Source organism: Neopsephotus bourkii, unplaced genomic scaffold (assembly GCF_033783945.1).
Source record: "Neopsephotus bourkii isolate Nb327-2 ecotype Australia unplaced genomic scaffold, CSIRO-AGI_Nbou_v1 NB_360, whole genome shotgun sequence".
NCBI classification, from domain to species: domain Eukaryota; kingdom Metazoa; phylum Chordata; class Aves; order Psittaciformes; family Psittacidae; genus Neopsephotus; species Neopsephotus bourkii.
The window spans coordinates 1,381,300-1,408,254 of NW_026900866.1; the positions used below are offsets into that span (position 1 = coordinate 1,381,300).

Genomic DNA, 26,955 nt, shown 5'->3' on the forward strand with positions numbered 1-26,955 from the left:
TGAGTGACCAATGCAGGCATTCTAAAGGCATTCAACTGAGAAACAGTATCAGCCTGTTACCCTGCAGGGGCACACAATTTTAAGAGTTCCTTTTAGTAGAAGACTGATATTAAAAGTGAAAAGATATTCTATCACTGTAATGTCAGATGAGTTAGAATGCATGTTTTTACCTAGTACAAAAAAGTAAATGGAGCACCTCTTTGCCTCTGTCATGTACATTTAGCAAGTCTGAGAACTTCAGCAACATTTCAGATTCAGACTCAGATTCACATCTGGGTCCAGATTCTACTACCACAATTAAATGTGGCTTACAAGATCTGCACAGAAGTACTTAACAGGAAAAAAATGTGCCCTTGAGAGGCTGGCTGTGGTTTTTGCCTAAAGAAAGCTTAGAGAGCATACAGGATTATTCTGAGTTTAGAAAAGGCTGTTGGCAGTTGGGGGAAAATATTAATAAATTAGAGCAGCTCCCAGATTAGAATAACATGTACTAATAATTTATAATTACTAAAGCAATAAAATTCACTTCTGACTAATGCTAAACAGTTCTTCTTGCAGATAAAAACTTTAGATTTTGTTTGATTCAAACTACTCAGTAAAGAGGTTTTGCTTTCCAATTTAACTGAATTTCAATTTAAATTTTTAACTGGCATTGCAAAGTACAAAACCATTTACAGCACTCAAACAATGTTTTTCAACTTTTTGAATTTTTGGGGAAGAGGAGCTGAGGAGAGAAGGCAAGAGAGATTCAGAGAGGCAAGGTAATCAAGGACATCTTTTACAATAAAAGCTGAGAGATTTCAGCAGTGACCTACTTAAAACCAATCTCTTTGACCCATACCCTCAGCTAAAATATCTGTAAAGTACCATTCTTTACAACTGGATATTAAGAGTCCAATTTAAAATAGCCAGCAAATAAAAGTTATTAGACTCATTAAATGCATAGCAGTTGCTCACAAGCCTCAAAACTCCCATGCCCCTTCACCAAAACCTAGGTATAACCACATGAACAAATCCATCCAAAAAGCATCAAGAACAGCCACATAAATATATTTCCAACCTATGTGCACTCAGGAATAATAATACTATTTTTATTTTCATCAACACATCAAATCCCAACCCATATGCATATGATTAATAAGAAAGAATAATAACTAGATACCCTAGCACATTAGGGACATTTTCTTTGTGGAATTAGAAAATCCTAAACAGAAAACAGTGTACATTACAACTGGAAAAACCTGCCTAATATCTGGAAAATCACAAAGCATTACTAGAAATGGATTTTGCATAATCTGTGAAGCACATTCATTTTCAGTGCAATTTCTCCCAGAATTGTACAAACATGATTTGCATCTGCTTTCTACTTACATCATTATATGAAATGGTGTAAATAATTATATAATTGTATATGCCAATCAAATTAACAGAAACTTGTTGGCAAAAAAAGCTATCTCTTTACCCTTACTAAAGCCTTTATTTTCACTTAACGCAAACTAAAATGAATAGAAATTTTGACTAGAGCATTGGGCTCTCAGCAGTACCTTCAGGATGCCAACTGTTAAGCACTTACTTAATATTAAGACTAGGTACAAATGCTTTTGTATAATCAAAGTACATTTCCCCACAGAAATTATAAACCTTTTTTTTCTTTTTCAGATGGGAACTAAAACTCTCAGTACTATCTGCTTTCATTAAATTAATATTCAGTTGTTCTCTCTGTGAGAGTGATTCTGTACGCTACATCTCATTACAGTAGCTAAAACACATTTTAAAATTTATTTAATAGGAAATGCTCCTTTAAAAAAAAAATAAGAAGGGAGACTTCACAAAAATGGATCAGTATTTGAAGCAGTTTCATGTAATAGTGGAATTAGAAGAAAAGAAGGAACTCTGAGGACACTTGCCTGGACATACTTAAGAACATCCTCTGCTGAATACAAGCTCTTCATACTTTGTGATGTTCTATAGCTTTCTGGATTCTACTGAGAGAAGAAGCTGGAAAGAACGCTTCTGAAATCTGTCCAACATCTTTTCTTGTCTTTGGTACAGGAACAGGCTCAGTCTTCTACTATACCTTAATGTGTTTGAAAATACTTTCAAAGTTCATCACCACCAGTGTTACAGTGTTAGCAATTCCATTGATGAAGTCAATGCTGTCCATTTTTAAGTTGCTTTTTAAGTAGAAATATAAAATATGTACTAGTACGTATGTATAAGGACATACATATGACTGTCCTTATACATACGCATATACACATGTACACTTATACGTGCAAACACACAAAGAAAAAATCCCAAACTTATACCAAACTATAACTGGAGTATTCAATTGCAGGTCAGCAGCCCCTTTTCTCTTGTGATGATAGTAAAGCCAGCAGAAGCTAAAACTCTATTGTTTTTTAAATAATACTGTACAAAACCCCCTTATTTTGAAAAGGTTTAACTTTATTCAGAATGACACAACTGGGAGGAGTTTTTTTTCATAGAATCATAATCGTTCAAAACTGCCAAAAAGTTAAGTCAAACTAAAAGCTTGAACAAGCATCAACAGAAAATGACAAGTGAATGAAAGGGAAATATATAACACCTCTTGTGGAAACCAACTATGGGGCAAAACCCTGAATCCTCTTGATAGGAACTGAGTAGTTCTTTTACATTAAGCAACAAATTTGATACCTGGTTTTTCTTATTTTGCTTGCTACCCCATTATACCCACTACTGGTAAAACAAACAGGACATTTTAGCTTTAATCTTCTTACTACATAACCCAAATAACTTCAGTCATGTTTGCATTAATGCTGCATTAATCATGTTGTTGCGTATTAATGAGTTTTCAGGCTATGCTAATTACTGTCATAGATTCTGCAGCAGCCCATTAAATATACAAATTACGGAATTAAAGAGCCAGAGCTCTTCATGATTAATCTTTAAATGGAGAAAAACTAATGATGTCTGTACAAACTTTCTCTCCACTTTTGGCTGACTGAGCCCAATGAACAATCAATTAGAGTATTTGAAGAATAAGAATATTGCACACAGTACAAGATTTGTTATGCTGTTATTCTAATCAGAAGACACACATTTATAAGTTTATCTCAGATGGACTTCTGTAACACATTCCAGTGTGTTACACAGGGGTAAAAGCTATAGAATATACCAATTCATTATTGCATACTCATAGGAAGCTGCTGGTACCATATGAATACTGTAAATCAATTTTCTCCTTTTAGCAAGGACACAAGTCCTGATACTCCCTTGTAAGAAAGATTTACAGCAAACCTTGGTGAAAAGAAAGCTAAGTTTAAAGTCATTTGATAAGACTTGATGTATTAGTAGCACTTGATCCCTTTACTTAGAGTGATGCTTTTTTTTCAGGAATAGTGTAATACCCAGTGATTAAATCACGAGATTCAAAATCAGGAGTCTGTACTCAGCCAGTGATGGAGGTATGTCTCCCAAGAGCTATCATTTAAACCCCCTGCCTCCATATTCCTTCCTGAAGAACGGTGGACAGAATCTCGTGTAAGGATCTGTAATGTTTGAAAAATTCATGACTGTTTTGTTCTCCATAGCCTTAAAATATATATAAAATCAGCAAAATGCCCACATGCATTCATAAAAATTGCCTGGACACTAGGTATTTACTGACATTTTAGAAACACTAATACATCCAAAAAAGGGTATTGATTTAGCCTTCTCAAATACTGCATATTATGCAAAATGTCACAAGACTTTTCTTAAAAGCAGCCTGTATTAGTATTACTTTGCCCATCGATAGTTGCAGTTTAGAATTAACTGGGCCATTCCAAACCTGTCCAATTAGTTCTTATACCACAGAACATAATAAATAAGCCATGTTATACATTAAAGATTTTATAATTAGATGAAGTAATAAAACAAAAATTGGAAAAAAAACCCAACTGCTAAAAGCAAGATTAATCATGGCATGAGAATACTTGACTATGAAGAAAAAGTGAAAAAGACTGGATTGTTGCACTTAGTGCACAAGGAAGAAGACAGAATACAATCATTTGAGGTTGTCTAGGAAAGGCAGATGATGAACAGAGCAGCTTTCCAACACACAAACGAGATAGCATTCAAGGAAAGTAAAAGGGAAGAAATTTAAAGCAAAGATGTACCTTTTCACAGGCACTTTCTCTTAGTGAGAAGAGAAACATAATTAGGACAATTAGCAAAATACTGACATAAGAAGTATCTGAGAGCTCAGTAAGACCCAAAAGGACCTGGGCAGTCTGCTAGACTATCTAGAGCTATCTAAGCAAATAAATAAAGACCTCAGAAAAATGCATATAAGGTTGAAACCTAATACTGAGATTCAGATGATACCATTATCTGCTAGCATTCCTCTGCCATTAGAGTCAACATCCAGCTGTCTACACAAACTAAAAGAATACAATCATTAAAGAAAGTAATACACTGGCTCAAATTAATTTATTAAGCAAGTCTAGGGACAGAATTCACTCTCTTCCACTTGTGTACATGGGGTAAACACATAAAAAGCATCCATACAATCAGCATTATTTTTTACAGAGCAGAAATAAGTGTAAACTTGAAACTCTGGGAGTTAAGTTCTGCTTAGGGTAAGCATCATCTCCAAGTTTGTTTCTGTATTGTTGTTTATATTGAAGTGAAATATGAACAAAGAGGAAACACCAGCCGAATACTCAAGTTATGCTTTATTTGATGTTAGTGCCCAACTTGAACAAAATTTGAGAAAATTTTGTTCAGATACAGCATCTCTCAAATAATATCTGTAATCTTTATTTATTTATATTTGCATAGGCTAGAAAGAAGTTCAACAGGCTCTGACTTTGTTGAAAAAGGAAGATAATAGTTTCTAGGACCAGGAAACATTATCAGTAATTTCATTAATTCAAACTATAGCATTTAAACTATGAATAGACGTGAGCATTCATCTTCATTCCAGGATAAATCCTTTAGCAAAAGAACTGTATTCTGTTACCCATATGTGAATTAGTGCATAAAAAAAGGTCATCTTATGCCAAAAAAAAAAAAAGGGTAAGGTGGGAGAGGCTTCTATGTGTTAATGCAATGCAAATCATAATTACTAGAAATATGATGACAAGAAGAATCACTTCAAAGATTTACAAGGGTGCAATCTATAAAAGGTCAACATCACAGTGAAATCAGAAACAAGCTGGAGGTCAGTAGCTGTAAATAGCACTTCAATTATAAGCCTTAGTTAGTATTTCAAGCAGTAGTACAAATGTAACACTGCAAAAAGAGTAATTTAACTGATCAGGGAAAAAGAGTATGACTAAAACTGAGTGAAATGCAAATACATCAAAATTAAAGTCAGTGTAATGATCTGAAACACAGCAAGTTTAAACAACAGTGCACTAGCCAAGGAAGAATTCTATCACGCTGCATCACAGAAAGCTGGAAGCACAATAAGGTGGAAATTCTGAAGTGAGTGAAGGTTATTGATTAGACAATGTACATATAGAACAGAAGAATAACTAAAATAAGCTAATGAGTGTCTTGAGGAATACTACAAGACAAAAATGGAAATCTAACAAGGAGGGAAAAAAACCCTTTAGACAGAAATACAGGAGCGAAGTTCTCAAAAGGATTTTGATGGAATGATCATTGCAACCCAGAAAGCCAACCACATCCTCAACTGCATGCCCAGCAGTGTGACCAGCAGGTCGAGGGAGGTGATTCTCCCCCTCTGTTCTAATGACCCCCCCCCTGCAGCCCTGAATCCAGCTCTGGGCCAAGAGGGACGTGGAGCTGTTTGAGCAAGTCCAGAGGAGGCCCTGGAGATGCTGCGAGGGCTGGAGAAGCTCTGCTCTGAAGACAGGCTGAGAGAGCTGGGCTGGTTCAGCCTGAAGAGAGGGCTTCCTAAGGGGAGACCTTAGAGCAGCTCCCAGTGCCTAAAGGGGTTACAAAAAGCCACAAAGGGGCTTACAGGGCCTTGTAGGGCATATAGTGACAGGACAAGGGAGAATGGTTTTAAACTAAAAGAGGGGAGATTTAGGTTCTTTTGATACAGCCCAGGATATGGTTGGCTTTCTGGGCTGCAAGTGCATGTGCTGGGTTGTACTGAGCTTCCTGTTAACCAACACCCCCAAATCCTTCTTCTCAAGGCTGCTTTTAATCCATTCACCAATCCATTGATTTGTAGCATGGTTTATTCGCAAGAATCAAATCCCTGCATTCACTGTAGGAGTTGAGCACACACAGAAGCATAAAGCAAAACTAGCATGGTAATGAAATCACATTCATCAAGCAGCTGAATAATCACACACTATGAAATACTTCCAGAGTGATAAATACAACTCAAAACATCCCTTTTCTCTGTTTTTTAAGAAAGTAGTTCACTGTTATGTGGCGGACTTGGGAAAACTCCTGTAGCACATCAAGTAATACAGCTAATGTGGTCAATACACCTCACAGGTGTCAGAGCCAGATATCAGGCCCTGTGTGCAGTCACCTACCTGGGTGACTGGGATGGTACGTAACAATGCTGGTAGTAGTGGCACGCAGAGGTAACATCTTCCTTGTATCCAGATGTGCTACCTTCTCCTCAGCTGAGGATCTGAGCTGAGATTTTCACTGTGAGTCCATTAGTAAGTTGACAGATACACAAAGCAGCACAAACAGTAGTATCTGTTGGTGTTTCAGTGATTTTCCATGAATGATAAGGAGTTCATGATTTTCTCATGACTCTAATAAATACTTGGGAGAAACTAAGTATAATTCTGAACAACGTTCTTTGGTGGCAATCAGAAGAAAAGGTGATCCAGAAATAAGTATAAAGACATTCAAAGGTATGAATAGTCTGTGGGCTTAAACAAAGGGCAACTTAAACAAAGATTCAACTTGAGGCAAACAGAGGAATATAGAAAAATACAATGACAGGAAATAATTTGCTATAGCACATAATGTTTACTAAATATTACCTTCATTCCCTTTACCCAGTGTGAGTTAAACTGCAACACTAACAAGGAATTAAACTGCCAAGACACAAGGATTACAAAAATAACTTGGATAAAAGTTCCCAACACTGCTGTCTGTGCATGTGTAGTTGATCCTGTCTTACACTTGGGCTGTAAACTTGTTAGGGCAGACATTGCCAACTTTTTGTTCCTAATACAAAAGAGAAAGGTAAAGATTTAACATTCAACTAATTTTAATAATCTAAATAAAAAGAGATAAGGCCAATACTTAAAATACTTTAATTTCTTTCAGATAGCAGGATGTCATTTAACCTCCATATATTGTGATATTTCCAGGCATTTATTGATTGATCCTGTGTCATCTTTTCAGGATTTTAATTTCTTACAGGATTTCTGAATTAAATATCACTTGGCTGTAGCCTGCCATTGTGTTGATTTTTTTACATTATTGTCTAAAACACGAGTGATTACAGAATACACAACTGGCTAATTCTGAATGGTGGTAGCCAGAAAATTTCATAGAATAGTTTGGGTTGGAAAGGACCAGTTCCAACCCACCCCATCCCTCCCCCCTGCCACAGGCAGGGATTTCTCCTCCTCTTCTACAAAATTCACTGATAATAGTTTCATTCTCTTTTCATTAATTTAATTTCATTCTCTCCCTTTCTCTCAAAGTACGAGACCTCCTGCCACACAGAAAATCATGATTGATTACAATATTATAATAGACTAAATCAAAAAGTGGGTGATTGGCCATACAACATCGCTAAGAAGATGAAAACTCTATATTCTTTTACTTCCAGTGTGACCATATTTGTATCTCTACCATTATCATGATTCATAAAGACTCCCATATTCAAAAAAAACACCAAAAAGCAACAATCCTTGCTCATGTGCTGTAAGAGTGTCTCCAAGTCACCTTTTTTACCTGTCCTCTGTGTTACCCAAGGACTCAGGTGGCAGCCAGCTTATTTAACTCACACTGATTAAAGTTTTGGTTGCAATGCTAGGGCAATGTAAGCAGAAAAATTAAAAAAAATATCATTCAACTCATCCTTAAAAACACAAAAATCTTATTTATACATGCACTTAGAAATACTAAATAAAATAAATTAAAAAAAAAGCCTGTACAGAAAAGGTCAGTCTAAACTCTGATTTGCTACTAACATGGTGAACTGTGTAATTGCAGCAGCAAGGCATGTCTAGTATAAAATGCTATAGCTTTAGAGGAAGGCCAACAGCTCTGAACAGCACGAGGCTCTCAGCTATGTTAGCAGGAACAAAGCTGCTGCATCAAGCAGCTGACAGCAGAGCTTTTGGGCACAGGGACTGCATTAATCCAGATTCCAAACTGTTGTAGAAAGGAAGTGTTGGACTATCAATGCTGACTCCTCCTAAAACCTTTATATCCAGCTCAGCCCTGTCCCATAATAAGACCTCTGGTGAGGGACTGCTTGTGAACTAGTAACATATTTCCTCCCATGACATGCAGTAGGAGTCTTGAGGGTCTTAGGTGTAGGAAGATTTTAGTCAGTGGCTTACAAAGCCAGAAGAACCAGGCATATGTGTCTTACAGCAGCCTTGGCCATTGGTCATTTCCCAGGCTGGCTGCAGTTGGTGGTCACTTGGCAATTCTGCACTACTGTGATGCCCTGATTTCCATCTCTGACATTTACCTGGCCATTTCCTGCCTATGTGAAAGGCAGAAGGTCTGGCATAAAACCAATCATGCAGGCTTTGATTCCTCCAGGATTCTTATTCAGCTCCTTTTTTCCCCTTAGCACATGCAACTCAGCAGCATGACTAAGTTTACACAGGAATTATTTTTTTTTTTAAGGAAAAATTAACAATCTAACATGGTTTTTAAAGTAGCTCAAATTGGCATATTTTGACCAGTGAATTCAAACAATCTCAGAAAAAAAAAAAAAAAGGAAGATTAAAGCATCCTCAAGAAGGAAAATAAGTGAGAGAAACAGATTTTGTAGCTAGAGTACATAGGCAGTGTCTTTACAATACACTTAATCTTTTAAAAATACTGAACAAACCCTCCAAAATACAAGAATTAAATTTGCAAATTGTTTGTAAAGGAACTTACTCTGAATAGTGCCAAAACTTTCATGGTTGGGATGAATTTAGCAGCCTTCAATTATCTGAAGGGGGCCTACAAGGATGCCAGAGAGGTACTCTTCATCAGGGACTACAGTGATAGGACAAAGAGTAATGGGTTCAAAACATAAATAGTGGAGATTTAGGCTGCATATAAGGAAGCTCCTTACTGTCAGGGTGGTGAGGCACTGGAACAGGTTGCCCAACGAAGTTGTGAATGCTCACAGAAAAATATTCAGAAAGCAGAACAAATGATCCCCCCAAAAAGCCTGTTTTTCTAGCAATTAAAACAAAGTAGAGCCTGTTTTCCAACAAATAAACCAAACAAAGTACTCTAAGAATAGGATCAAGAAAGAAAAAACCCTTCTGCAATCACTATAGTAAGCACAATATCATTTGCAGAAAGCACTGACAGAATTTTGAAGTAGACATTCAAACCACTAAAGGAAAAGTGAAGCTGTACATCAGGAATTTTGGAAACTTGAGTTATTGTTGCCAGCATACTTTCAGGGAATAGCTTTGTGGTTTTAATCTAAATCATAATAATAACCACAGCAAACAAATAATGACTTCTCATTAAAGTAAAGGTAGGACTTCAGCAGCAGCACAGGAAACAAGTTAGTTTAATAAATAAGATAGTGCAAAACCATAGAGTGCTTCATTAGTAATGATCAATGTTTAAAATCAATGCTTTTACAAACTGGAGCCAATGCAAAACAGCTAGCACCAGGGTAAGATGATCTGGTTGATGTATTTTGGATCTGCTGAAACAAATCCATTTATAGGAGCATTTGCAGGATGACTAAGTTAAAAGAGCACTGTAATAGTCAGGCCTGGCTAAGGGAACGCCTCCTCCTACTGTCAGTATTTCAAGCTGATAAAAAGCTGACCAAGTGCAATCAGTGCTGCAATGAATAAAAGAAAGCTTGGGACCATTAACATTAATAGGACTTGTGTGGCTAAATGCTCATACATTGTACTGAAAATTTACCTGATGGACCAAGAGATTTTTCTTCTGCTTATGCCTTCCCTTTTCCCTGCACACTGTATATGATCAGTTTAAAAATATTTGCAATGTAATGTAAATATCTAAAATAACTTTAGATAATTAATATGCCATGAGTCCCTTGATTAAAAAAAAAAGGAAAACATCTTAAAGAACTCACTCTGGCTACCTGGAAGACTTGAGAAAAGAGAAATGATGGTTTTCTAAACACAGATAAAATTGACTGATTAATATCTTCAGGCAGAATGCCTTAGCCTTGGGGCACAGTGACAAAGACTCTTGCACATGCCATCTACAATGTGTACTAGGGAACAGTTAATAAACTGGTAACCCATGAGAGCTGGGTGAACTTTTGTGGGCAGACAGAAATTCAGATCAGCAATTGTAGTCCTAAGAGCACATATAACCAGGATATGACCTGGTTCAATAGGCTTAATCTGAAACATGGCAGCCTGTTTTTCTTATCAATATTAAATACCTATCATATACCCAGTGATGTATTAAAAGCAGATGACAGAGCTTTTATCTCAACCCCATCCTGCAATCTGAAAAACACCATGTGAGATACCATGGGGTCAAGGAAGGTCAAGGTCAAGCGGTTAGGGTTATTCAGGAGAGTATCTTGCTTCATAGTTTTAGCATAATTCATATTTATAGCATAACTGGGTAAAATGAATTAATATTTTGCCCACATAGGTATTTAATAAAAAAAGTATTAATACAGAAAGACTCTGACACAAGATTTACATCTGTGCAAAACACCAGAAGTTATTGCTATAAGGAAAATATTTAAAGCTTTTCTTTTCTTTTCTTTTCTTTTTTCTTTTTTCTTTTTTTTTTTTTTGGCTTTGGCAAAGTACTCCCAAAGAATGTGGAATAATACAGAGGGACGTTATTGAGCAGGACAGAGAATTCTCCTGATGGGGAAAGAGACCCCTCTCTGGCAAGGTCCCCAGAGAGGATAAGACAAATCCTTAGTTGCAGCACAAAAGGCAAGTAAATGTCTTTTATGACTTCAAACCTTATTACAGTTCCAAGGGGTCTTTTTCTTTTTTTCAAAGAGGAGAACAAAACTCCCATAATTTTACTCAGTATAAGATTATGTTTCCCAGTGTTGAGTCATTTTTATGTTTATTTTTAGCCATGTTGGGAGACAGAGATTCTATTTACTTTAGTACCTACATTATTATAAAATAAAACACTGTATTGGAAATACAGCTCCTACTACAGGCATTTAGAGACAAAAAGATTCGTACACATGCTTATATATCTGCCACTCTGAACACCTGCAGTCCTAAAATGGGAACATAGTAAGACTTACAGAAAAGTTTTCAAGCCTGCTGGTGAGTCCCAGCCTTTACTTACCATTTTGTTTAGCCTTTGACCAACAGACTGAAAAACAAGTGTGCATGACTGAACAAGAAGGCTGGAACTAAGCTAACTGTAGCACTGCCTACTTGCACAGTTAAACCAATGAGAAATATGAAACAAGCTAAAAATATAGAATGCTGACAGAAGAGTTCTTCAATTACAAAGAAAGAATGGGTCATGGACCCAAAACCGAGCATAAATGAAATGAAATAATAAAATGCCTTTTCAACAGGCAAACAAAGATCACTTGATTTCAAACAGTTTTACAGGTCTTGCAGGTAATGAAATCACAAAATGTGGAGACTGGAAAGAACACTACTGTTCTCAATTATCTGTTCTACTCTACCACCAACTACTTCATGAAAAACATCAAGTTCCAGTCATTGCAGCACAGGCAGGCAGAGACAGCAGCACACAACCACCTGCCTTCTTCCACCCATGACTAGGAAGGAAGATTATGCCACTGCATAACACCTGGTCATAACAAGTCACACCTTCATGACCTGAAGCAAGAACAAGATGCAATATTTTAGCTTACATACCAAAATAAATAAAAATCCAGAATGTCCTCAATGCAGTAGCTTTATTTACACTCTGCCCCAAGCGCATCGTCCCATTTGCCATCAAATATTATGTCCCAAACATAAGGTCCCAGTATTGATCTTCATGGCCATCCATGGAAGTGGTTCAAGATCTCTCAAGATTGCCCTTCTCATTACATTGGTGATCTCCCTGAACAACTGCTGTTAGGTTCAAGGCTCACCAGAGCAAGACTGAACTGCCTTTTTGAAGAAGGATAGAGGCCCTGGAACTCATTAGAGGAACAGATCAAAATGATCACAAATTTTCTAAAAGGTAGTTTAAACCCATATCTAGTCTATCTTTCCAAAATAAAAAACATGTCCAGAGAAGAAAGGGAAGAAGTACACATGAAGTAGGGACATGAGGAGTGAGAAAAAAAGAGAGAACAAACTAGTTGAGTATGACTGTACTTTGGAAGATACTCAAGTACCACCTACAAGCTGTGACAGAAGTCCAATATTTCAGTTGCTATTCTTACCCAATACATTGATATGAATATTGGTTTAAAAAACAAAGGCACAAAATGCATATGCAGAAAGTGCACATTGGAAAAAAAATAATAACAAAAATTTCAGTTTCCACCTTCAAATGGAAGAGCAGAAGTTTGCAATTCTGAATAAAACAGACTTAAGAAGACATAGGAATTAAACCTTCCCCCAAGAAATCTCTAATATAGGTAGCAAATTAGAAAAATAAAGAAAAACCAGGCTTTCCCCACTAACTAAAACTGTCCCAAAAAGGAATGTCTTCTTGATATACAATAAAAATAACAATTAAAAAGAATTAGGTTGTCAACCTAAAATTAGTTATAAGTCAAGACTGGTTTGTGTTGGAGGGGATCTTAAAGCCCATCCAGTCCCAACTTCCTGTCACGGGCAGGGACACCTTCCACCAGACCAAGTTTCTCCATGCCTTGTCCAACCTGGCCTTGAACACTGCCAGGGATGGGGCAGCCACAGCTTCTCTGGGCACCCTGTGCCAGAGCCTCAGCACCCTCACAGGGAAGAATTTCTACCTAAGAGCTCATCTCAGTCTCCCCTCTGGCAGGTTAAAGCCATTCCCCCTCACCCTGTCATCACATGTCCTTGCAAAATGTCCCTCTCCAGGTTTCTCGTTGTCCCCCTTTAGGAACTGGAAGATTGTTATAAGGTCTCCCTGAAGCCTTCTCTTCTTCAGGCTGAACAAGCCCAGCTCTCTCATCCTGTCTCCATCGAAGAGGTGTTCCACTTAAAAAACGGCATGGATTGCATAAAATAATATGTTTCCAATTTCTAAAGAAGATATGAAGTGGAACCATGGATTTCCTTTTTTTTTTTTTTTTTTACTTTGCCTATAATGTCTTAATACAATTCTGCATATTTAAAAACCAAATAACTGTAGTCATATCTAATATAGTTAAAGCCAGCCTAGATAGCAATAGTTGGTGATTACCAGATCAAAGACCTCACTTAAATCAATAGAGATAGCTCCTGTGCATTGATTACCATCCACCGCTATAAAAATATAACTGCGTACCTTGAGAGGAGCAGTACAAGTTAAATGAAAAGGTCACAATAGGTCAATAATTATTTAAATTAAACTTACATCTTCCTTCACCCAATGGAACAACTCTAGCATACAACAAAATGGTGGTTATTTACCAGTTTAAAGAGACATATTAACATGTCAGCAAAGGGCTTAGCAGTAATTGGGTCAGCAATTTTAAGAAGCCAAGGTTTCAGGTTGTCAGCTTCTCTACTTATGCTCCCAATTAATCTTAAGGTATTACAGATCTTAAGTAAGCAAGCACAGATCAAACCATTTTTGATCAAATCTCATTTCAGGTATATAGAGGGTACAGTTACTTTTTGAGATTTTTCTATAATGTAGTATATAAATATCTGGAATTTCTTTAAATTAAAGAAAAAATAAAGTCATGCAACAATTCACTATCAATATCGATGAATCCTCCAGTGACATTTCTGTCACCATATTAAATGGTCCTTATACCAGAACCACATAACTTGGCAGGTTTGCATTTTCATTCTAAGTTATGCCAGCAGTGGCTTTCTGAATTCTCAGTTGCTATACTGCACTGTTATTTAAGGTTAGGAATAATCTATCAAGTCCAGCACATTTCATAAGAGGTATGAACAGACTGAGGAAAAGACAGGGACTCTGGAAAAAGTGTAATCCCATCTCATTCTGGAGAAGGAGCTTGAAAAACAATTTGGTTTAGAGGTATTTCTTTTCATAGTTTAACAAAGACAGTATTGTACATACAGCACAAGAAACAAGAAAGGGAATTATACTTCACAAGTCAAAATAGCAAGCTACATATAATCAGTATCTAATCAAATACCTGCTATTCTCTTTAGTTTGGTTTGTTTAAAACATGCACTTAGTGAGAAAAAACATTAGCAAGTAACATATGAGAAAGCATGTCATTACAGTGTCAAAAGCATTGTGTCTGCTGTTTCCCGAGGATCTTTGGAAACTCTGTAGATACACAAAATAACTAAAAAAGATTTAGTCAAATTAAAATGCTGCAAGTTCAATGTACTTTAAGAAAATGCATTTATTAAATAAATCACTTACATGCAGATGCAGATGCTACTTCCTCCCCAAGGTCTATGAATTTGAATGGCAGCAGCACTTACTGCTAAATTTACCTCCCAGGCCTTTGGCGCCACTGTTGCATTAAAGTTTTCTAAAATATTCTCTCTTAACTAAAGACAGTCCTTTCTGTTTGCTTCATGCCAAATGTTCTATTACTTTGAAGAATTAATTTACATCAGTTTTAATCTAAAATAACAAAAGGTTTTAAGTGTTTTGGTTCTGTCTTCATATATATATGAGAAGAATGTGTTAAGAATGTGGCTATCCTGACATAAAAAAGATGGAAGTCTAAATTTATCAATGTCACAAAATAGTTTTTTGCAGGATGGTTAGCTAGAGAATGGCAGGGAAATTCTCAAAGAAAAATTATATTTGCATAGAGTCTTTGCATCTTAGAAATGTAGTGGCTAAGGAGGCTTTTTCATTAAATTGGTCCCAGTCACCAAATTCTCGTGGCGTGCTAGACACTAGAATGGAAGATGAAGAATCTGGCAATATGAAGAAAAAGATGACAATACCTCAAAGAACACAGAAGAATAACATTGAAGGACATTATAATTGTCAGACCAGGATAAAAAAAAAAAAGAGGTGGCGGAGGAGCAAGAAACAACTTATGGATAGCATTAAAACAGGAAAGTCTTGAAAAAGTGAAAGAAGTGGAAAAACAAAGGGATGCCTTAAACAGAAAAACAGGAGAACCTATAACCACTACAGTAAAAACTCTCCTTACAAATCCTTTTGAAAAATGTTATGTTGCTAGTAAACACAGAACACAGTGAAAAAGCATACACTCTATCCTTCACATACAGATGATCATTTTGTACAGCAGTCAGTGTCTGTAATAGTTCAGATCAGAAAGAGATTTCATGAATATCGAAGATTTTTACCCATTGATGTCTGTATTAGTCAGCAATGTTCCACATGATGGATGTGCCTGGGATTCTCCTATGACATTGGCTTTTTTTTTAATTACTCTTCAGACTAACTACCAAGACTGAATTACATGTATAAAAGTAAACTTCCAAAGTTTAGGAAATGCAAAACCAAAGCTGTCTTAAAAACAAAAAAAACAACAATGCATATACAAATAGAGGATGAATAACGATATAGTCTGCAGTTATACAAACACACATTTCCCATAAGATATGTGCCTGAGGGATTTTATGATGTTCAGCAACTACAACAGAATTCATGTAGGAAATCAGGATTTTCTGCACAGAAGCCTGTCTTACTTGATGTAGAGTTCTGCGGGCTTTTAATGAACGAGGAAGGGGAGTATGAAAAGTGAATGGGCAATTTCATAGCTAGAGCAGTTCAATGTCACTCTGGAGAAATCTGTCCCTACCTCTGCCACAAAGTTCTTATGCAGTGTGAGGCAAATAGCATAAGTCAAACTTTTCAGTTATTCAAGTGTTATGCACTCTTCACTCACTTGAGCACTGGCTTTTAAACACCCCACAGAAATCAATGGAAGTGTTAAGCACTCCTAATTGAACAGGGGTTGGTGGAAGCTCTAAACATAGGAACTACTCTGAAATCTCAGGTTCTACCTATATAAAAGTGAGCACTCAAAATCAGTATTCAATCCTCTTTTTTTCTTTACCCAAAGTCCCCATTCATAAAAAGAAATCAGTAAGTGTTGTAAAATCTAATATCAACAATTACGAAGTATTCAGATACTCCAATGAAAATAGCACAGGAAAAACAAATAAACTTGTATTTACCTAAGAATTGGACATGGCTTGACTTCGCGAACGAAGATTTGGGAAGGGCTTTTACCCACGCTTACTACAAGCACACTGATGACTAAGAAGGCCAATGTGGGATAGGCAAATCCGGCTACAAAAAGCACAGCAGAAGGTCTCCTTGGGTGGAACAGGTGGGACACGATTCTTCCTGCGTTGTCTTTTCTCCTCAAGACTAGTTCTTCGTGAACTCTCAAAAGAGTCAGCGGCATTATGTATGGTGTGCCTCCAAGTCTCCCGATTGGAGGCCAAGGTGGACCACTGATGGTAGTCAATATGGCCAAGGCTAAGGTATTGTTTCAGGGAGTCCTTATATCTCTTCTTTGGGGCACCTCTCTTGCGGCTACCGGTGGCAAGTTCACCGTAAAACAGGATCTTGGGGAGGCGGTGATCCTTCATTCTAGAGACGTGCCCTGCCCAGCGCAGCTGCAATTTCAGCAATGTGGCCTCGATGCTGGTGACCCCTGCCTGTTCGAGGACAGTGACATTAGACACATAGTCAGTCCAATGGATGTTTAGAATTGTACAGAGGCAGTGCTGATGAAAGCGTTCCAGGAGTCGCAGGTGATGACGGTAGATGACCCATGATTCAGACCCATATAAAAGAGTAGACAATACTATGGCTCTGTAGACACTGACCTTTGTACTTTTCTTCAGGTGTTTATTACACCAGACTCTTTTATGGAGTTTTCCAAAGGCTCTATATGCCTTTGCTATTCTGTTGTCTATCTCTTTGTCGATCGTGGCATCCGAGGAAATGATGCTTCCCAGATAGCTGAACTGCTGAACTGTCTTAAGGTCTGACTCGCCGATGGTAATATGGGGATGGCGATGATCTTCTTGGGGTGCAGGTTGGTAGAGGACTACTGTCTTATTCAAGCTGACTTCCAGCCCAAAAACCTCAGCCGCCTTCGCAAAGCAAGATGATAAACGCTGCAGAGCTGCTTCTGTGTGGGCAACAAGGGCGGCATCATCAGCAAAGAGCAGTTCACGGACAAGATGGTTTAGGGTCTTTGTGTGGGCCTTCAGTCGCCTTAGATTGAATAGGCTACCATCGGTACGATATCAAATATAAATGCCGTCTTGTTCGTCGAGGTCTGCTGTAGCCCTTTGGAGCATCATGCTGAAGAACATTGTGAATAAGGTCGGTGCGAGAACGCAACCTTGTTTCACACCATTGGTTATTGGGAAAGGCTCAGAGAGTGCATCACCATACCTGACTTGGCCTTGCTGATCCTCATGTAACAGAATAATCATTTTGAGGAACTTGGGGGGACAACCTAATCGTTCTTACATACATAAAACAGATGCCAAGCTATATACAGAACAGTAACAATTTTTAAAAGACTGTAACTGGCCCATATCATACACAGAACCTATGGATAAGCTCATTTTTAATCTACTGACTACATGCCATCATAATACACACATTAAAAAAATTAACAATGTTGAATTAAATTATGCTGCTTATTTCAACTCTATTTCCTAAATTCTATGTGCATAATTTTGCAATCTTAAATTTTTCCCATATGTACTAATGCAGCCATTTTTTTTTCTCAAATTACCGTGCTCTAAACCTGAATGATATTTTTGTCATAATGGAATTATTCAGTCTACGATCTGATTGATTTTAGACCTTAAATACTGAATTGCTAAGATTCGTGTGTTAAACATTTAAATTTTTAATCCTTTAATTTCTCTATTCTGCCAGTAATTGATAAGGATAGTCATACTTCAACAAGGTCTTAATTTCATCTCCCTGAAAATCAATTAGAAGGTGAAAAGCTTCCTTATATTATTATGAAAATTTCCTGATCAAATTCACAATGCAATCATAATCAATGCATGACATTTCACATACTTTTAGTCAATACATAATTCAGTACTTACATACAGGAAAGAATTTGTATCATTAAAACCAGGAATAATGTAAAGGCTAGGTACTAGTCAAATTCAATGTCTTCCAGGGATGGGACAGCCACAGCTCCTCTGGGCAACCTGTGACGATGTCTCATCACCTTCACAGCAAAGAATTTCTTCCTAATGTCTAATCTAACTCTCATCTCTGTCAGATTAAACCATTCCGCCTTGTCTTGTACCTACAGGTCTTTGTAAAAAGTCCCTCTCCATATTTCCTGTAGGCCCCTTGAGGCACTGGAAGCTGCTCTAGGGTCTCCTCTAAGACTTCTCCAAGCTGAATAAATCCGGCTCACTCAGCCTGTCTCCATAGGAGAGGTGCTCCAGTTAAAAAATGGCATGGATTGTATAAAATAATCCATGTCCCATTTCTAAAGAAGATGTGAAGTGAAATCTTCCATTAGCAGCTTGATATAAAAATAGGAAAGCTACTGCTTTTACAACTTCCACAGCTGAGACTACTACATGCTCTGAAAATTTCCATGCACAAGCAGAAAAATATTATTTTTAACCATGCAGCGCAGAATGTCACACAACACTGGCAAAACTCGACTTTGGCACTAAAGCCAAGAAGGTGCAAAAAAATTTACCATTGCATGCCAAAGCTTGTGCTGCACAGCTGGTCTATTAAAGTGCAAGAGGCAATTATGAGAAATAATACAGAAGGGGGGAAAGTTGTATTTTTTTCTCCCCTGTATATGGCTACAAGAAATCTTTTCTACGATTAAAAAAAAATAAAATCAGAAAAGCAGGTACCTGATATTGATAGAATGTATTTCAATGCCTAATAAAATCAGCTCATCTTAATGAAAATAATACCCCTGTAACAGTGACAAGGTCAGGATCAGCTTGGCTTATTTGCTGCCTAAGTCCCTGTTGTGCATGTTCAAAAATGTATTTCTTCATAAAGCAGCACAGTTGACTTTGTTGTGCTGGATCACTCCTTTATATACAGCTCCCTGTTGCTTCCTACCTTTAGGCTCCTTGGGATTCAGAAGGAAGGAAGAAAAGAATGTGCTTTTCAAGATGAAACTGAAATCATTTTAAGTAGTAGGACAAAATTCGACCTAAAATGTCTGTTCAAGCAGTTCTCAGGCAGAAAAAAAGGATGATTCCTTCATATTGAAGCCAGCCACTTGACAATGACATAGAAGATCTTTATCTTTCTCTCACAGAAGATAAAGACATGGGTTCAAATTGTTCTTTTGTGATGACAAGAGGAGAAAATGTAAGAAGTCAGCATAAAAATTAAAAGAATTCCTAAGAAGCCCTGTGGCAACAATCTAGACAGAAAGGACACAATAAAAAAAGAGCTGTCCAAGAGCTCTTTAGGATATGATTTAATACAAATTAGTGGCGCTAACCAAAGTTCCATGGGATAAAGTGTGTTCTCCAAGTCAGCTAAATAAATGCACTCTTTTCCTTTCTCTGTCAGTATTAGAAAGCTTGGTGTAAGAATCAAAGAATCAGAATCAAAGAATTTCTTTTGTAGCAGTTTTGTCCTCAGAAAATCTTGTTTACCTTCTTAGGTTACTTCTCTAGCGTAAGAAAATAAAGAATGATTCTTAAAAAGCCGTGTAATAGAAAAAAATTGCCACCAGGGAGAAAAAGAATACATAAGCCTAACTAAGCAAAAGGTCAGATTTCTCTCCTCTGTTCCAGTTCTCTTCATCTTTTTAAGGTAAGGCTGAAGCAAACAAATTTAATAGCATTTGCTGTAAAGTTGTGCATACACAGACAGATCAAGAGGCAATTGACACAAGTTCAAATAGAGAAACTTTTGGATAGCTATAAGGAGAAAAAGATTACTAAAAGGCTGGTCAGATTGGAAACTGGAAATATACTTGACTACATATGAAGATAAAACTCAAGCAGACAAAGGCCTAAACAGGTCTAGCCGGACTCAGTATGAGCAGGTGGGACTAGGTGACTTCTCTTCTAACCTAAATTATTATATTATTCTGATGTAATGACGAAACCTGATTTCTAACCATCTCAAACCTTATGCACAGTCATAAAAAGAAATGCTGGAAAACATGTAGAAGAGAAAAAATAAAACAGAAGCAGAACTTGCTCAACTCATGCAACCTTCCCTCTATAGAAAATTGTCAATCAGAACTCTACATGAAGTTCCCAACAAAAAAAAAGGTAGCTCACTCCTTCTAAAAGTTATTTGTTGAAATGATCAGCTTTCCTTAGTTTCACTGGGTTAATCTGAGTTTATATAGGACATATGTTTAGAAAACAATCTTGGAGATCACAAAATCAATCCACTTATTCCAAAGTAGAATCAATTTTACCTAGGTTATTCCTAACAAATGCTCATCCAACTAGTCTTTAAAATCTCCAGTGCCAGACTTTTTTTTTCTCACAACACTGTATTTTTTTACTTAACTAGCTTGAATTTTGTGAGAAGACAATCTATCTTGCTATATGTTAAGCTTATTATGAGTGTATTGCTGCTTTTCCTCACAGTAGACATGGAGAAAAGCTCATTCTCTTCTTTCAAACTACACAGTTTTATATTATTTAACACCATTATCATGTCTCCTGTTAGCCCTTAGTTTTCCAAGCTATGCCATTTTTTTCAACCTTTCCTCTTACTTTATTTCTAGGCCTCCAGTCATGTTCATTTTCTTGGTATCTGATAGTAATGCCTTCCATAAATTTTTGTTGGGATGTCTGGAAAAGGCCTGCTTATTTGGCTCCATAAGCTAATGAAAATATTTGCACCTTCTATCAACTAAATGTCTGCTCATACGGAGTGGAATTTGTCTTACATTACTGCAAAGAAAGTTCACTATGATGAAGATCTATGGGAAGATCCAACACAGAATGACCACAGCACTTCTGCTCAAAACAGATGTAAACGACGCCTGTGCAGTGTTCCATGGCAAACTCATTAAGAAACAGCATTACGGGAAAGATTCTCCACTCTGAGAAATATGTGTGTATCTGAGTCAGAATTTGGCAGTAAAAACACTAGCACAGATAGTTGTGGGTTTTTTTTTTTAAAGTACACGTTTTTAAGATTACTCTAAAATGTCATTGTAAAAACACCTGTAAGCTGAATATATGATCATCTAACCTCATACAGTTATTTCCTAATTATTACAGAGCTGAATTCACATCATGTAGAGGCTGGCAAAGATAACATAGTCCAGGCAAGACCCACTTATATTTCAGTGCAGTATCCTATTTCAGAAAACTTGGGATTCAAAGCAAGGCCAAACACACAAGTTGCTTCAGAGTGGGCTGCATTTTGATCAATATTACATGAAAAATCTTCTTTCAAACAAGTAGCATCCAAGAAGAATCATTTCAAAATAGTAATAGCTAATTCAACCAATTTGAAAATGTCACAAAGAATCTTTCATCCACCTGAAAAAAAATTATTATTTTATCACTAAGTAAAGGCCTTCCTTCTCAGATGGGTGTGTAATTATAACTCCTGACATCAAGCTCAAATTGTATTTTAAGCAATACATAAAGCATGCATGGAGGATTTGTTTTGCTCCACTTTATAGAATTAACATGCATATTATTTACAAAACCTACTACAACGCCACAGAATTGTCAAGTTTTGTTCAATGTTATATTTGAAAAGTAGTTTTGAGAGGTTAAAAGGTACATAAGCTTCCACACAAAATTTTGTTACTTTGCAGTTTCTTTCTTTTGTAGCCATTGAATCATTATAGCTCACTTTCTGCAAAGTGAGCAGTTTTTACATACCCCTACAGATACACTGAGTCTGTGTTCATGGAGCCCAACTAGATCTCTATAGAGTGGCATTAAGGAGCTTTCTTCTTCATTTATGTGTCCAACTGATTGCAGTTTCCCTTCTTTATAATAGGCCCTATACCATCAGCTCTGCCACAGGCTTTCTGTCTGGCAATGGATCAATCAGAAGAAAGTTTCAGAAAGCAATTTGTGTAACTCATGATCACGTTAGACAACTGAATTGCAGACCTGAACCTCCTAGCTCACATGTCAGCATATCTGAGAGACATTCAGGGTTCAGTTTTCAATCAGTTGCTCTTCGTGCCCAGAAGCTCCATTTTGAAAGGACTGAGTATCTATTTGCTAGTAAAACTTTAAAATGAAACTTCTCTTCATCTGTCCTCAGGAGACTGATCCAGTATACTTACTCTAGGAAGTAAGTAAAACTATTCCACAGCTTTTTGGGGAAGATTTTCAACAAAGTTTAAACACTGGCACTGTTTCTATATGAAGGCATAGTATCCACCAATATAGCTGGTGAAAACACCAGCATTCTCATGGAGTTACGTTGTCAGAGACAAATGTGATCCCCTACTCTCTGTAAAACAAAAAACTAAAGCTGCCTAACCCTTAGGAGGTATTTACAAGTTATGAATCCTGAACGTAAGGTTGTGCCTAAAATTAGAATCAAACTTGAGCCTAAGCAGGGCTCGTTTACACAGGCCAGAATTCATACATCAGTTTTTGTTTCAACCATTCAGGCACATCAAGTCCTAACCCTCAACCAAGGAGCAAAAAGGAATTGAGGAAAAACTATTTTCATGAATATATCTGTCGGCTTGTTAATATTCTCTCTCACACACACACACACATCACCAATTCAGCATGCTATTTTCCATGGATTTTATTCAGTGATCTTGAAGGATCTTATTTGTAAGCCTTGGTAAACCTCTGCTAGAAAGTACATGAAGACCCTAACTTTCCTGCACAGCAAGCTGTTCTCACCCATTTAGTAGTGGTGAAAGCCAGATTAACATGACATCACACCCATTACCTTCTTCCTTAGGCTTTTTTTGACCTAGCCATTAGACTTAGTCATTAAAGAAATAATAATTATAAATTGAATTTTAAAGCTATTCAGATACTTGGCTATTTACAGTTCTTTGAACTCCAAGACTGTCTGTCTACACCCTCTGTAAAACAGTACCTCTCTCGATCACTAGAGAACCAAGACAAACAGAACAGTGTTACTGCAGCATTCTGACTCCAGACCAACAGCTGCACCACACAAGCTGAACTGATAAAGCAAGCCCACAAGAAATAACTAAAATATAAAACCTTTGAGGCATTTCTAGAGGGTCTTTCAAGTATAAAATCCTTGATAACTAGAATCAGAAATTCTGCTTCCTATTAAATCAGAATGATAGCACTTTTCTGTCTCATGAGGAAGATATGAAGATAAACACCTGCATATCCAAGCCTTCAGAGAGTAATGGGAAATGCATGAGCTCCTTAGCTAAAACAAGAACACTAACAGTTCCTTCGCCTGGTGGTATTTTGATAGATATAATGAATGCCATTGTATCTAAAAACTTCAAGGGATGTAAATAAGTATAAAAAATCAAGTCTGAATTTTTTCGGAAATGACATTACAGATGCCTGAAACACTTCTTCACAGTTTGAAAAGCTGAGAATTTGCATGTGGACTGTTCTGGCAGAAACAATACTGTTCATTACCCGACTTCCTCTCATCTACTGTGTACTTAGAGCACATCTTCCTGTGCAGCTAGAGGTTTTGTTACAGACAGAAGGATGTTGCTTAGTGTAGCCAGTATTTATTGCCTAACTTACTTTTTTTTAATAGAAAAAGATGAATTTGGAATATTTTCCAAATAATACATCTGCACCTATTACCTACACCTCAGAGTGTAACACCAGCCAGAAAGGTACTGAGGACAACTGCATTTATTAGCACTGAATAAACTGATCTATTTTTTTCTCTATTAGCAGTGGGAGATCCCAGACACACTAAGAAGTATCTGTCTGCTTACTTACATATACAAGATGGCACACTTTTGTGTCAAAAAGGTACACAGCTGCATGCACACTAAAGCCGTTCCATCTATAAAGCACATTTGCCACCTGCTTGTCTTGAGGGATGGATAACAAGAGAGGTTCTCAACAATAAAACAGGAGCAGAGTACAGTTAAAGAACATTTTTCATTCCCTTAAATGTCTTTCTAAGACATCTGTCTTTCTAGACTCTCCCAGATTTGCTATAATTTTCCTTCCATCATGATTTGGAAGAACAACTGATGATCTACTTAGGAAACCCAGATTTATATTTCTCTGAAACTTTACTGAGTTTCCAAGTACCTGAATTTCATATTTTTCAGTACCAAAGCAGGTTGATTTAAACCGTCAGTCATTACCAGCAGATGTCTGGACAAATTGCTTAGTGTGTTTTGGTTCTAGGTCATCTCCAGATATTCAGACTAATAGATGGTCAAAAAGAAAGAACAAAATCCTAAGCAATAATAGATTTATATTTACCTACATGGTTTTATCAGTCATCAGGTTCTAGTATAAAGGGAGCTTTATTTTAACATCTTCTCCCAGCCTGTCTGCCCAAACTGTCTCAGATGACTTCAGCCACCTCAAACAAAGTTTATCCAAGGCCTCAGCTTCAGCTTCTTAAGCATAACTGAACCCCAGACTGAATTGGCACTTGGGTAGATGAGTGCTGGGCTAGCTTGGTTACAAATAGACAGGTATCTTAACAATCCCAGCAGTGCCCCCTTCTCCAGCACTCTTAGACACTTGAGACACAGGAAATTTAATGATACTCGTAATTCTTTGCCTGCCTGATTGAAGTATTTAACTATGCCACAGTGATGGAGCTGAATGAAGCTAAAGTGAGAACTGCAGCTCACAATTCCTTTGGTGTTTAGATCATCACAACTGACAACAGAAGAAACACATCAAGGATTTTTTTACTAAATATACAGTAAAGGGTGCAAACTCTGATGTCAGGAAAACCATCAAGCAGTTTGGATGAGGAAAGGAGCCCAGTAGCTGTTCCTATAGATTCCTACACAGAAACAGGTTTTTTAAGGTCAACACAGTGACAATATTTAACTAACAAATTATCACTTGTTACTATTTGACTATAATTCAAGTAAGCACCTAGGAAGAAAAAAATGAAAGTGATCAAGAAAGTGATCATTCACTGAGTGATCTTCAGCAAGAACGTGATTTGTTTGTTTTTTAAACAAAACCTGAATTTGCACACATATTTACAAATATCAAGATATTTGTGATCACATATTCTGGCCAGAATTATCTGTGGTGACTCTGAAAACAAGGGATGTGAGCTGAGCGCATTTCAAATCTTCAGTGTTCTTCTCCATGTCTACAATATTGTGTGTTTTTTGCAGCCCTTACCTGTCTTAACAAGCAAAGCTTAGAACCAGGATAAGCTGTATTACATTGTGGCATGGCCTTCATACCATGAGCATGCCATCTAATGCTTGCTCTCTCTGTTGCCTAGACTTGATTAAGATTTCCCCTTGATTTTGTTTTTCTTTCAACCTTCTGATCCGCTATTTCTTCTTTTAAACGCTCATAGTTCATGCACACCAATACAATATTTCATTTACAGAAGTCTTCATCGCAAACGTGCAACTAAGTTCATTTTCCCAAAAAATATACCGTGTATACCTTTGTTTTATCCCAGAAATGAAGACCTTGGCAAACGATGAGAATCACAAAACAGAATAATCGCTCTGCTTTGGTCTGAAAAACTCCTACTTCAAAATTAACTAACTAATCAAAAGAGAGAGGAGAGAGCATGCAAAGGCCCAGAAACAAAAGACTTCTGTCAGATTGGCAGGCTGTTTCCTTTCCTTGACAAAACAAACAGGACCACAATGAAAATGTTCTGAACATGGAAAAGAGTGTTTTTTTGGTGTATACAACCTCAGGAATCCTGAAAAAGATACCGCAGAAAACATGCCTTTGTATTCACAGCAAATTAATCAAAAAGTTGTTATTGCAAAAGAATCCATCTCATATTTAAGAGTCAAGTATGCAGCAACATTCACCATCATGTACATCTCTGTCCAAAGGCAAGGGAATACGAATCCCACATGTCCAATAACATTTTCCACAGGCTTTTTATGTGAGAATCAAAATAGCCCATACATCACCAACAATCACATGCTCATGAATTATAAACTACTGATTTTACCATTAAAATTATATAGAAGATGAATGGTAAAACAAATGCAGAGTACAACTGCTATATTTTGTAGGTTATTTAAACTCATTTACCTGTAAAATAAGTATTGGCAGCAAGAGTGGAACTGGCAAATCTGTAATACCCATTTCCTGGGAAACGGATCCCTTTCATTACTTCTGCACTCCATGTAGCTAAAGATGCATCCATCCTTTCCACCTGGTAGACAGGAGAAGGACCATTAAGTTCTTCAGGTTCATTCCAGTTTATTTTCACTGTTGTGCTGTTTATTCCTTCAACACGAGGGGCACTTAGTTTTCTTGGAGCTGTGCACAGAAAGAAAAGAAAATAGCACAATTATCTAGATATCATTGTCCGGAATACTTGGAAAATTATTTATTCACATATTTTTTGCAAAACATCCTGATTCAGTTGCTGATCATCTGAAGAATAAAGGCAGATATCCATTGAAGTTTAATCAGGGGGAAAACAAAACAAATACCCAGACATTCTCAAAAAAAATTTACTTGTAATTCCACAAGAAATACCTTATTTGTTTCTTCAGGCTTTGGATAAAGGTCTCTAGTATTATACCTAAAATATTCCTTTTTTCTGTAATCTTTAAGAATCTGAGTCACAAACTTCATAAAAAGTATATTCCTTCCTTGCTTAGCCTCTCATGTCATTTTCACTGTATGCATGTATCTGTACGACTTTCAGCAGTGG

At 37.0% G+C, this 26,955-nt stretch overlaps 1 protein-coding gene across 1 annotated transcript in view; it reads right to left on the minus strand.

The window, feature by feature from the left end:
* USH2A (usherin) overlaps nt 1-26,955 on the minus strand; it is a 375,196-nt gene that overhangs the window by 244,744 nt on the left and 103,497 nt on the right. Inside the window, exon 21 of the mRNA XM_061348575.1 lies at nt 26,325-26,555. Coding sequence (XP_061204559.1) covers nt 26,325-26,555 — 231 coding nt within the window. The remainder of the gene's footprint in view (nt 1-26,324; nt 26,556-26,955) is intronic.